The 13,545-nt window shown below is 41.7% G+C and overlaps 2 protein-coding genes across 6 annotated transcripts in view; one reads left to right on the forward strand and one right to left on the reverse strand.

Moving 5' to 3' along the window:
• The first annotated feature begins 899 nt into the window (after nt 1-899).
• On the forward strand, nt 900-8,417 carry LOC1277483 (uncharacterized). The gene is made up of 4 exons (XM_061662076.1): nt 900-1,387; nt 6,666-7,251; nt 7,331-7,638; nt 7,714-8,417. The coding sequence occupies exons 2-4, from the start codon at nt 6,745-6,747 to the stop codon at nt 7,877-7,879; spliced, it is 981 nt and encodes a 326-aa protein (XP_061518060.1). The 5' UTR covers nt 900-1,387; nt 6,666-6,744; the 3' UTR covers nt 7,880-8,417.
• Nucleotides 8,418-9,925: 1,508 nt separating this feature from the next.
• LOC4578345 (locomotion-related protein Hikaru genki) overlaps nt 9,926-13,545 on the reverse strand; it is a 126,931-nt gene continuing 123,311 nt past the window's right edge. For 2 of the 5 annotated variants that reach the window (XM_061654447.1, XM_061654449.1), the window contains one exon: nt 9,926-13,065. In XM_061654447.1, the coding sequence (XP_061510431.1) occupies nt 12,851-13,065 (215 nt within the window). In that variant the 3' untranslated portion in view covers nt 9,926-12,850. The remainder of the gene's footprint in view (nt 13,066-13,545) is intronic. The other 3 variants (XM_061654448.1, XM_061654450.1, XM_061654451.1) reach the window with 3 other exon arrangements.

The following is a 13,545-nucleotide window of genomic DNA, read 5'->3' on the forward strand; positions in this document are numbered from 1 at the left end:
ATTTTTGGATTCGTATGTGTGGAAGGACAATGGAGGAGTCGATACAACGACGAACTATACACACTGTCGTGCAGCGTATCAAGCTAGCCAGGCTCTAGTGGGCTGGCAAGGCTATAGTCATTAAGGCCATCCACAAGGACAGAGAGATGACGTGATAGGCCTGAGTTGAGGTGACAAGATGACGTGGATTGGCAGACAAAGGTGCGAAACCGTAAGTGGTTTCGGACATTCTTGCAGCAGGTCAGGACCCAAAATCGGTTGAAGTGCCAGGCAAGCAAGTAAGTAAACGTTTGAAATAAAAATTCGCTAAAAGAAATTAATGTTTCTGCTTGAACTAGCTGTCAGATGGTTATTATTTTTATAAGCGTATGAATTAATTTTAACAAAAATATGTCTTCTAATTATAATTGTAATTATCAATAGTACGCTCATAGTAATTTCCCACACTGTAGAGGAAATGTTCCTCGCTTGCACCGTTGACAAAAAGGATGCCAACTAGTAGTGAATATTTAACTAACAAATGGCAAACATTGTTACAGACGTTTGCCCTTTTGATCTTTTCCCCCTTCAACCTAAGGTACAGCCCCCCTGTTTTGTCCACTCAAGAAGCATCAAGATTGCTTAATCCACCACTCAAACCACAAACACACACTTGCCTTCCACTAACTGCACTGCCGACAATCAAACGAAAGCCGTAGTGCTTCACAGTATAAGTAGGCGGACGGTGCAAACTCGATTGATTCACGACCAACGGGTAGATTAGGGACGAATGAGTGAAGCGGAACGAACAGCGGACGATGCCAGTGGCCACGGCACAGGTTGTTTACAAACAAAATCGAATCGAAACTGAATAGGGGAAGGGAGGGGGCGAGGGGGACACACCAAAAGACACACAGCGAAGGGAAAGTGTTGTGGCTGGTTGGTCACACCGGACCTTTACGACCAAACATCCACATTGGTAATGCGCATCATGTGCGCGCTACAGACAAGATCTAGTTCTTTGTGTGGGTGTTCACCGATCGGACATACACACACACGGTGGACACTGTTGTCTAGGTGAGGCCACGCAGGTTGTGGGGACGCAAACAGCTCACCGTACCGATCAGGGCAGAGAGAGATCGAGCTACGACACAGTGACAGTGACAGTGATTCTGTTCACACGCAAATCCAATTGGACGAACCGATTCGAATTAGAAGCGCGAAAAAGTGGCGTCTAGTAGGAAAAAATTGTGTCCAAGCGATCAGTAGTAGTGTTGCACGATCGCCCTTAGTGAAAGGTGTAGCGCGACTCCCGATCCGTCATCTTAATTTGTTGTGAGAACAAAGCGTCCTCCCCCACCGCCATCAGGACATTCAACCTTTGAGCGCGTGCCATCGTGTGTTGCAGGTGAACCTTTCCCTTGGCCTCAATTAAAGGCGTGCTGTTTGTATCTTTTTACCGGTGTAGCGGGCGATAAGGGTGCCACCAACGCTATGAGGGAAGTCGTTACGGCCGTTACTGTGCTACTACCATTTGTGCCTTTTTGTTGCTTTTAGTGGTGAGCTTAGCCGTACAACGCTCTCTTGCCATTGTTTGGGCTTGGAATTGACGCGTCCGCGATACATCAACGGGCTCTTCAACCGGCCACGCGTGCCGTGTCGATCCCCAACCTCCAAACCAAACGATGGAAGCAAAAGCGGCTATCTACGAAATTGTGGTGCAAAAAGGCACAAGCAAAGCCACAGCCGAAATCAAGATATTACCCATCGTGTGCCACCCATTCATCATCTGCCCGCTGTCCGAGAGGTCCGGTCGGTAAGAAGGGGGGGTGTGTTGATAAGAACGTTTGGCTTTTAATTTTTCGGCAAATCTGGTTCACGCCGGCTGGCCGAGCCGTTGGTCACGCACCGGGCGGGACCGTAACTTGAATGGTCGGTCGTTTGTCGACCGGCGGCTGTGATAACGATAGCCCCTCCACACCTTGCCACCCTTTGGCTTATCGCTCTTCTCCGCTCCGCTGTGGTACGGTTACAGCATCTTGAGCTTCTTCAAGCAGTGGAGTGTGTTTTTGTGTTTTAGCACCCTCCCACTAGAATGATGGTCATCCCCCCCCCCTCCCTTTTGCTTCCACGTGACATTTGACCCCATGTGGCGGGGTTTGCCTTTGTTGACCGATTGGTGGTCAGCATTTCGTGTGCGTCTTAAGGGTGATCAGCCCGATAAGCGTTTTCAGCCCTACCTCCCTCTTTCCACGGCTTTACTGTTGCTAGCAAAATTACATAATTGTTGAACATCGTAGCCCAAAACCAATTAGATTGGAGGGGAAAGTGTTTTGAAGGATTTAGGTTTTTTTTTCTCGTTCGACGGCTCAAGAGAGGGAAATGAACGGGGAATCTCTTCTGAAAGGCATCTGGTTGATCTGTGGCGAATGATAAGCGCGACTGAAAGGAGACATTTTTTTGTATGGGGTGTACTGTGGTTTGGGCATACACAGAGGTGATAAATGTTACGACTTTTGTTTCTGATGCTTAAAGGCAAAGGGTTTTTTTATATGAATTCTATGAATTTATACTAAAGTAAAAAATTTAAATTAAATATATTTGATTCAATTATGTTTCTTTCAATTTAAATTTAACCCTATTTACTCCAATTAATTGTATTGCAAACATGTTAAGAATCACTTTTTAACTTTTAAATGGCCTCAAACATAATCAATCTTTTTTTAAATAAATTATGATTATAGAGAAATAAATCTAATTGATTTATTTGTTAATTTTTGTTCATGTATCTTGCATATTATTACATATTTTTATACAATAACATAGAAGTTTTATGTAGATGAAGTAAAATCAGTATCAAATAGATAATAAATCATAAGCAAAAATAAGATATTTTTTCAAATTATAGCATTAGCATGAAAAAAGTAAACAACATTAATTACAGTTATTGTTATCAAACTGGTTTTAACTCATATACACTATAATCGAAACGAGGTACAAATTATTATGTCCTTTTTTACGAAAATTGCAAACTGCTATTAACTTGTACAGTCTGTTCCCGAGTTACGCGCTTCTCGACTTACGCGGTTTTCTAAATTTGACAGATCATACGTCAAATCAATATAATTTGCTTCAAGAAATGTCCAATGCAGTATAAAATGCATTTTTGTTAATTAATTTGATCCACTTAAATAAAAGCCAAAAATATCAGAACTTTCGGCACAAATCCTATCAAATAACTGATAAAGAGTGTGAAAGTACTCAATTAAATAAAAATGACCGAATTATCAATTGTATTTTCGTCGAAAACCACAAAATTCGACTTACGCTGATATTCGAGTTACGCGGATTCCTCGGGAACTATTTATACTAATTATAATATTATAACCTTTTTTCATTCAATTAAATGGCTCTGGTCGAATTGGTCTATTAACAAAAATAGAAAATTAAAAAACATGATTTTTTTCAAGTTGTTAAGTAAATAGTAGTATCAAATAGTTGTAAATTAAGTAGTTTTTTTTTTTTCAAAATTCAATCCAGTGCATTATTCGTAATGATTTTATTTCATCTAATTTATCAAAGCACTATAAAATATTATAACTAGGAACTTTGCTTGATTCTTTCACTTAATTCGCTTTGGTTATCCTGCACGATAGCATCGCAATTTAAATCGTATTCACTATAAGATTATGTGGCGTGTGAACACATTTTTCCTTGTATCAGGAAATAGAATAAATGTTAAATTATTCACCCATATCATTTTTATCATTCAATGAGAATAACAAAATACACCACTATTGGAATAATGCACTATACAACTAATTTTACTACTTCTTTGCGATTCCCCTATGGGGCTTATGAGAGACTTAATCTTTTGGAATCTTACTACCTCGATCAGTGTGAATAAAACGTCTGCAGAATGAGTCATTACAATAGAGTAAGTGGTAAAGAGGTATACCACTCTTTGTTCTAAGTTGAATGCATACATTCCCGGGCATTATCTTAATGACTCACCAATTCCTACCCTGCAGATGTCTGCACATTGAGTCATAATAAAATAATATGTTGTAAAGAGACATACAACACGCTTTTGTGCTAAGTTGACGTGCAAGATTTAGGTGACTCACCTGAAGTGAGTCGTAATTCACATTGAAGAAACGTGTAAGAATTCACGTTGCAATGTTGCAACAAAAAGCTTTTTGCTACATTCTCTGTTTAATATGAACAATGTGTAGTTCGGATCAAGTACTGTGCACTAAGATAACGATGTTGGTTCGTGCATTAGAAATGTATCAGTGGTAGGGTTTAGTAGATAAAATGTACCTCTTATAATATTGTTTGTACTAAACCCTAACACTACCACTACTTAACAATTCTCATGCTGTCATAAACCAGCTACAAATACAGGGTGGTTCGCACCCCAAAGCCACTAGAATTATTATTCAATGCGAGGTTATTTTGGGGTTTAGAGAAAATCACTGAGTTTAAAGTTTGTTTTAATTACCCGCGCTTAGTTCATTTTAGAACTTTTTTATTTTATAAAAAAAATATTTCCGATCATTAAAATTAAGTAAAAACCACGAAAAAAGTATTATTTTATGAGGCAGTATGGGAAAGCTGAGTTGTTTAACTAATACTTTTTTAAGCTATTAATACTTTTGAATAATATTAATATTAAAAAAGGCATATTTTTTCTAATTTTCTTTTAGACAAATCGTTAACTATATCTTAAACAAATAAACCCTGCGAAATTACCGCGTATTCTTGCAACGTTAAGCTTTAGCTTATTTTTGAAGTGCTATAAATAACATAATTGTGATTTGATAGTACAGTAGAACGTCGATTATCCGGGGATGGATTAACCGTGCGCAATAAATCTGACAGCTGTTCATACGTACGGCGAAGGTTTGCAGCAATATTCAATTGGGTAACCAGTTTCTTGTGCAGCTCTGTAGTGCCTAGGGGTATTTTCGAAATTCATTTTTGTTCATGAACAGTTGTTAACCTTTAAGTTGGCAACCGGATACCCGGGTATTTTTTTCATCTTCGAACCGCTATAACTTTTGATTCATTGCTTTTATTGACCTGAAATTTTCCGTAGCCTCCCAACTTTTAATTTCTGATTTTTTGGTGCATAAATTGTAATTTTAAACAGCCTGTAAGTATTTTATTTTGAATTTTTTTAAACTTTACCACGTAAGTTGGCAACCAGCATACCCGGGTATTCCATACATTTTGTATGGAGAATGACGTTTCTCTTCTTCCTCTTTTCGTATTGTGCCTATTTTCGAGTCAAATTCAAGCGATTCCAAATTTCAATTTGACCGTTAGTTTTATAATAAAATGAAAAAAACTTAATGAAGAAATGAAATAGAAGATAATATATGGTCGGCATTACTTGCTTACAGCATTAAAATATAGAAAGCATTGTTTACCTATGAAAATCGTTAATTTTTTGCATCAAAACGTGTGGAATACCCGGGTATGCCGGTTGCCAACTTACGTGTGTAAATCTGGTTGCCAACTCTACGGTTAAACCTACAGTTATTGATTAAAATAATATTCTACTAACGATTAATCGATTGATTCTAGGTGAATTAATAATAAAACTAGTGAATTTCATATGTTTTATATGCGTTTGACATTTCTTGGACCATTATCCGTGCAAATCGATTATCCGGCAACCGTCCGGTCCCGAGCTGCCCGGATAATCGACGCTCTACTGTTTTTAAAATAATATTTAAATATTTTTTTTAATTTATCTCAAATATCAGGTAGCAATATTTTCATATGGGACCGTCCTAAGAGGAAATCAATATGAAATAACAAAAGAGTACAAAAATGCTATAAAATTTACATAAAATTAAAACAAAACTAAACTATAAACTCGCATGCCGTTCATATAACACTTCCACCTGTCCATTTAGCCCCGTGTTTCCTTATAGCCGTTACGTGAAAGAGTGTCTTCGCTCGAGCTATTTAACGCGTGTTTGACACCCTTGCCACAGACTACACTGTTTGCTAATTTCATAACGATTATCGTCTCCAGTTTTGAAATTAAACAAAAATGCAAATTTTTCGTTTATTCCATACTTGCAAGGAAAATGCAATAATAATGATTCATTAACTATTCGCCCAACAAAGGGGCGAAACCATTAAATTGCTTTGCACTCAACAGCGACGATTGAGAGAGCATTGTCCTGCCCTCAACACCGATCGTCTGCCGGCTGTTCGGAGCCGATAATCGGAAAGGTTTATTATTAATAAACCTCCCATGCGGTAACACTCAACCCAGTGCGTGTTGATACCGGGACCGGGAGTGTTGTTTTATTTGCCCCCTGCCACCACCATCACCCGGGACCGGCGGGGCCACCTTTTCCACCATCTTACGGTGCCGAGTGCCAGTGTGTATGTGTCTGTGCTAGAAGTGACTTTGAGATAAGGATGGATGATGATGACCACAAGTAAGAAATGTAACACTGCCGGATCAATCCGGTTCCACCGCGGCCGGTTCCGCACAAGAAGGATGTGGTGGTCTTTGGCCTTGGTATGATTATGCTACCGTGCTCGTAGGGGAGGGGGGACTTTGAGCACTCCCCACAGCTGCGCACTATCACTTGTGTTTGTGCGAGCGATTTGTTTACTTAGCGCGTGATCGGTACGCTGACTGTTTCAGTTCGTTTCAGGACATCCAGCTGGTAAGCCGAGCACAGCTACAACAGGAGCATCATCAGCATCATCATCAACAACAACACTCCAACCACCATGACGAACGTAACCGTGCTGGACGGTGGCTTCGCGACCCAACTCTCCGTGCACGTTGGCAAAAGCATCGACGGTGATCCGCTGTGGAGTGCCCGGTTCAATGCGACCGATCCGAATGCGGTGTTTAGGACGCATCTGGACTTTCTCGAGGCAGGCGCGGAAGCGATCATGACCAACACCTACCAGGCAAGCATCGAAGGGTACGTGGAGCATCTGCATCTGACCGAAGACACCAGCCTGAACCTGATCAAATCGACCGTCCGAGTGGCACAGATGGCACGGAATCACTTTCTCGCGAAGGGCCCCACCAACGAGCAACGCTCCGTCCCGCTGCTGGTGGCTTCGATCGGCCCGTACGGGGCGCACCTGCACGATGGGTCGGAGTATACGGGCCGGTACGCGGCCGATGTGTGCGCGGACACGATCCAGAAGTGGCATCGTCCCCGCATTGACGCCTGCCTGGAGGCGGGCGTCGATGTGCTTGGCATTGAAACGATTCCCTGCAAGGTGAGTGTGTATCTGACCCTGTGTATCTGACACGCGGTTCGACGCCTACAATGATTAATCGGCCTATTCCCAACTGCAGATGGAAGCGGAAGCCCTGCTCGACATGCTGTGCGACGAATACCCGACGGTCCGGTTCTGGATCTCGTTCCAGTGCAAGGACAATCAACACCTTGCCAACGGGGAGCTGTTCGCCGACACGGTCAACTCCCTCTGGGCGAAGGCACGGTCGAGACGGGCCAAGAACCTGCTCGCACTCGGCGTGAACTGTGTGCATCCGCAAATCGTAACGCCCCTGTTCCGAGGCGTCAACGAGAAGAAGCTCCCCGCGGTGCGCATTCCGCTCATCGTTTACCCGAACTCGGGCGAGGTGTACACCGTGGAGGATGGGTAAGTGCGGCCACCTTTGAGCTTTGCCGCGTCCCAGCCAAAACACTTTTGACACTGCTCTTCTCTGTCTTGTAGCTGGCAGGGAAGGGAGGACTGTGTCCCACTGGAACACTACGTGCCGCAGTGGATCGACCTCGGGGCACGATTTATTGGCGGCTGCTGCCGTACGTACGCACGCGACATCCAGCGCATCAAGCAGACTGTGATCAATCACGCCTCCAACTCCAATCATTGCCAGTAGTATCATTGCCAAAACCCCGGATGTTTGTGTGTGTGTGTGTGTGTTCATCGTATGACCATGACCAAATTACAGGGTTTCCATGGGTTCTCATAGTTGTGGGACACTTCCTTGACTCTTTCCTATTGGAAGTGAACTTCATATGTTGGAAATTGGACTCTATGGCAGCCTTTTTGGACAGGCGCCTTGGAAATTCCTATTGGATGTGTCCAATAAGGATGCTATAGAGTCCAATTCCCATTACATTAAGTTCATTTCACGTAAGAAGGAGTCAATAAAGTGTCCCACAGCTTTGTGAACTCCTGGCAAAACCCCTGTATTACTTTTATCGTTTTGTATGTTTACTGCATCGGACAGTTTTAACTCTTTTCTTTTCTATGTTTTCACAAATGTGTTTTACATGTTTTGTGCTATTGTTTTTCTTTTGAACTCAATTTTGCTATAAGTTTTAATTTGTATAACGTGTTTTTTTTTTCTTGTAATGTACGTGCGGTGCGTGCAAGTTGATAATGAAATAAATCTGTAAGAAGTGTATATGACAGTTAAAGTTGTAAAGAGTCATTGAAATAATATTAAATTCAAAATGAAAGAAGAAGAAAAGGAGAAAACGAATAATAAATGGGGAAAAGTACAGCTAGGAAGAGATTATACGAGGAGTAATAGGTTTTTTTCTAGATTTTTCTTTTCTTTTTCAATGATAACTTTTTAGATTTTTGGCAAATTTTTTGATATTTTCAACTACAAACCATCGCCTTCATTATCCTTTAGACTGTAAATTTAATTAGTCTTGGGTTCGCTGTCATTCAAATGAGCATTAGACTGTCCGGAGATGTAATTCTGAATCATAATGAACACTAGTTATGGGTAAATACTACTTTTTTTTCGGAGTCTCTTTGTTCCGACGATGGCACACGTCGGAATCGGACCCAGAGTTACTCCATGACTCCACTCCGGATTACCCATCATTATGTTCGATGGGGATATACAGATTATCCATCACTCGACCGGACTGATCCGGACTGATCCAGACTGATCTGGACTGGACAGGTTTCATTCGGACTCGACCGGAATCGACCGGAATCGATCGGAGTCATTCGGACTCATTCGGAATGATCCTTACTGATCCGGAATCTGGACTGATCCGGATTCATTCGGACTAGACTCGACTAGACTGGACTCGATCGGACTCATTCGGGCTCGATCAGTGCGGAGTTGAATCCGGTTATGATTTCATCATATTTTTCATTTCATATTTTCCTTAGTCGGATTCATATTTTGAGAACCAGAGTCGGAGTCGGATCCACAGCTCTACTCCGGATTACCCATCACTGGATGAGTCCGTTCGAGTCCGGATAAATGAATCCAGGGTTTCCGTAATAACCCCCTTTCCCTTCGCTTGAACAGTCAGGAGTAACTCCGAGTCCGACTCGGATGGATCAATCCGACCCCGGAAAAAATATTATTTACCCAACACTACCCATCACTAACGGACACAGTGCCCCCACCTGGATCAATCGTGGAATCTTATGGACTTGCAAATACCGAAACTCATCATCAGCCGGTTGGTTTAAGCATAACTACATGTTCATTGCATGGACAATTTTTTAAAAGATGATTTGTCATTGATAAGTTAGAGTTTTGATGAGATGATCATAGTCCAAGTCTCACAAGCATCAAGTCTCTTGGTCCAAGACATTTTGAACTGCCTCATTTGGAATCCAACAGGCTAATTTGGAATCCAACAGGAACATTTGCAATTTTCCAATTCTTAGATTCTTCAGCATTTGAGGATTTAAGAATATTAAGATTCATATTATTCTTCGAGGTGATTTGTGAATAAAAAAAATACGATAATCATGATAATTTAAAGAATTATTTACTTACTTACATCAATTCTTATCTAGCGCATGGCGCAAACTGTTAACTATAGGACTTGTCTCATCATAATATCGAATTAATTCAAAAGCTACATCAAACTCATCCAACAGTTGCATTTTTGCAAACTAAAACTAAATCGAAAGAAAGAAAAAAACATTCCCAAGTCAGGTGTAAGTTTCCATATGATCTTTTTTTTTTGTATGTTTTATTCACACTTTAAATTGTATTACTTACAAAACGACAACAAATTGCAAGGTTGTGGTTTGTTGTGTTTTACATAAATGTTTGTTTTTATTTTGTGTTGCTGCAGCTGCTGCTGCTGTCTTTTGTTTCGTTTTCTCTCTCTCTCTCTCTCTCTCTCTCTCTCTCTCGCTCTCTCTTTCTCTTTTTATCTCTCTCTTTCTCTCTTTCTCTCTCTCGCTCTCTCTCTCTCTCTCTCTCTCTCTCTCTCGCTCTCACTGATACCTCCCTATGATACAGCCCAATGCATTATCGATGATCGTACATGTTACTTCGTTCATTCTGTTCTTCGTTTGTGTATTTTTGCGTGAGTGTGTGTGTGTGTGTGTGTGTTGGAGGGTGCTTGATTTAAGCTTAATTTAAGTGATTCAATATCAAGTTGACAACAAACGTAAGTAATGTAATGCCTTGCCATGCATTCGCACCCACCAGCACTGTAATCATCGTGAGGCCAATTAAAAACACCACACTGCACGCGCATTCGATCAAATGCGCTTCAAAACCACGTGCGTTACCAGGGCAACGGGACGCAAGAGCTTAACGCACTGCACAACAGCAACGGTTGGATGCGTTTCAAAGGAACTGAAATCCTCAAACCAACAACACCACACTGCACTCTCACACTAATGAGGTTCCTGCCTTTTCTGATTTTAACACCACCACTCACTTTACGGTTTGGAAAGCTTAATGAGTGCGTATGAAAGGCGCTTCCGAAGTGTAACGTGTCGTACTAGGAAGGTTGCTGATATAATCCCGTTGCCGGTTGTGTTGCACACACACTTCCCGATGACTTCCTTTTTTTCTCTTTTCCTAGAGGTTTTAGGCTTCTATTTTCGCGTGTACTAATTCCGTTCCTACTCCTCGATGATGTATTTCTTCTGCTGCACTGTTCGCTTTTGCTTTGCTTGTAAATATGTATCCTTTTTGCTTTAAACTAATCGCATCGGGGTTTACTGGGTTTTTTTTTCTTCTAGTTTGTGTGTAGACATTTTGATTCTGGGTTCTGCTCAAGGTTCATACATACAGCCGATGGTGACGACCGTGCCAATCAGCATAGGGGGTGTGTTGTTAGTAGCTTTCGAGTGTGTGCGCGTGTATTTGTTAAAGAGAGATATGGTTTTAGTTTTTGTTTCTGCTCGTATGTTCTTTTGGGTAAAGATAAAATATGTATAGCATTGTGAAGAGGCTGTTGCGCTTTCTTTATATTACACTAATTTAAGATCGGGTAGCCTCCCGGCACTCACACACACAAACAAAAACACAATTATGTTGAAGCCCGTTTATACATTGCTTGCTTGCAAGTTGTGGTTTCGTATATTCGTTTTAATAGTCTGATATCGTCCGTTATGCTGATATGGTTTTTTTGTGTAGCGTACGCGTGGTAAGTGTAATAAACGCAAGCAAGGGGCGGGTGAGGAGTGATTTTCCAGTTTGTTTGCTGTTTGATTAGTTGAAATGGTGATAGTTACGGGGCGGAAGACGCCAAACAAATGTACCGAGAGCAATGGCTTCATTTTGTGCTTTCGTGCTTCTTTTGCTCCTGAATGTAGGCAATCGTCACACTTTGTTTTATGCGCCTCGATGTATGCAATGTTTTTTGCACGCACTTCGTTATACCTCACTTTAATCATCTTTTTCATCGTAGATGTGCTGTTTCTCCCCCTTGTTTCTCTCTTTCTTCATTTTTTTAATTTAAAATATGCATCTGACTATATAAGTATGCAGGTTGATGTAATAAACTGTACCATTCTCGTCTTAAAACCGACTAAAAGGGGTAAGTGTTGGAGGGTATTCTAAAAAGGAGCAATGCTAGTGTTTGTGGTTGTGTTTGTGTACAGCAATTTTTTTGCCCTTTTATCCTCTCATATGGGTTGTTTGCTTCATTCTGCAACAACAACAAAAAAACATACGCTCAGTTCAGTCCACCTACACGCTCAACCCATTTGCCCCCTTTTTGCCCTGCCTGTTTTTGAGACTGTTTTAGCCTTAATGAGTAGTCGTACATTCTGCCTGTTGAGGCTTCACCTGTTTTTTCAGGTTCACTCGATTCTTTAACAGTTACGAACAGGGGGAGATGCCCTTCATATGTTGTTGCGTTGCTGTTGAATAGCAGTGTGTGGCACTATTCATCAAGATACTAATGGAATGCTCGGCCGGCCACCCGCCCCATTTTCCGCAACCTGTACGCTGGTACCCCTATGTCCCGGCAAGGGACCGGTGCGCAACTGCCGCAACACCTCCTCCTTGTTGTTCGTCGTGTATGTTAAACTTGTACTTTTATAAATATGTATAAGTAGATTTTTGCATGAGTGTGTGTTTTTTTCTTTAATTATTGGTTTTTTCAATGTTTTTTTTTTTATTCTTCTTTTTACTCGTTAAGGTGAAGGCGAACTTCAATGTGGAGTAGTGGCCTCCTTGGTTTGGTTTCTTTTTTTTGTTTAATTTCTTCCGGCGATGCCACCGATTTGACCCGATTGGCAATAATGCATGGTCGTTCCATCCCCTATATTCCATTGCCGTGGGAAAGAAAAGTAATTTCTTTTTATCACAAGGACTTTTAAATCGACACTTCTTCAGTGTGTGTGTGTGTCTTCTTTTTTGTTTGGAACGGAGGGGGGGGGGGGAAGGGGGAGGTCCTCTTGTGCGCCTGTAATTATTGGGAAGTTTTTCTCTTTTTAATTTCTATTGAAATCACACATCATCCCTTATCCTTGCTATCACTCTCACACACGCACACACACACGCACACATGTCGTTAGCGATCTCTCGATAAGGGGTAATGTCGGGGCTGCCTGCGAGATGTTTATCGAACGAGAAATTCCGGTGATTTTCCTTGCTTGCTTCCTGCACTAACGCTTAAATCTCTTCGTAGCTTCGACACTGCGGCACCGGCCCGGACCAATCACCCTCCGGCGTACAGCGGGGACGTTCCGGGGGGCCACCGTTCGCACCGTGCTCGACGAAGCCCGGCCGGCACTGGACGGTCAGGTAGTCTCCCGGATCGTAGTGGAACTTCAGCGGTGCAATCAGACCATTCGGTGGATCGCCGGGATACGGGCACTGCGCTTTACCTGTGGGAAAAACAACAGCGAATCATTAAAATGACACAAAGAGAGAGAGAGAGAGAGAAAGAGAAGAAACACACAAATCAATCATTAGTGCTGTAAACCGGTACTGGTCGAAAGGATTTTAAGGTAGGAGATGAGCGATTTATATAACCGTAACAACTGCTGGGAAGGGTCCCAGAGATGGGACAGTTAGGCATACTGAGAGTGTACGAGTGTACGAACACATGCTTTTGTATAATAAGTGGTAGAGTGGTTGGTTGCAACGGGATGCCAACATGATTTATGATCATTATAGCTGTTGCGCTGTAGTTTTTTTTTTAATTAAATGAACGATTGATTAGTAGTGGATGAACGATTTTCAATGCACGTACTCATCGTCTGAATGGAAACGGATCGCCAGCCGGGGTTAGTGAAATGACTTTGCATGTGTATGTATGCATGTATGCTTTGAATACATTAATGAGTGTTGTGTGAAGTTAAATT

Source organism: Anopheles gambiae, chromosome 3, assembly GCF_943734735.2.
Source record: "Anopheles gambiae chromosome 3, idAnoGambNW_F1_1, whole genome shotgun sequence".
Lineage (NCBI taxonomy): Eukaryota > Metazoa > Arthropoda > Insecta > Diptera > Culicidae > Anopheles > Anopheles gambiae.

Excerpts from the sequence above, each read along its gene's own strand:
- LOC1277483 (XM_061662076.1), top strand. The coding sequence starts at position 6,745 with ATGACGAACGTAACCGTGCTGGACGGTGGCTTCGCGACCCAACTCTCC. Across the intron at positions 7,252-7,330 it reads TTGAAACGATTCCCTGCAAG|ATGGAAGCGGAAGCCCTGCT; the intron begins GTGAGTGTGTAT and ends TCCCAACTGCAG. Across the intron at positions 7,639-7,713 it reads GTGTACACCGTGGAGGATGG|CTGGCAGGGAAGGGAGGACT; the intron begins GTAAGTGCGGCC and ends TCTGTCTTGTAG.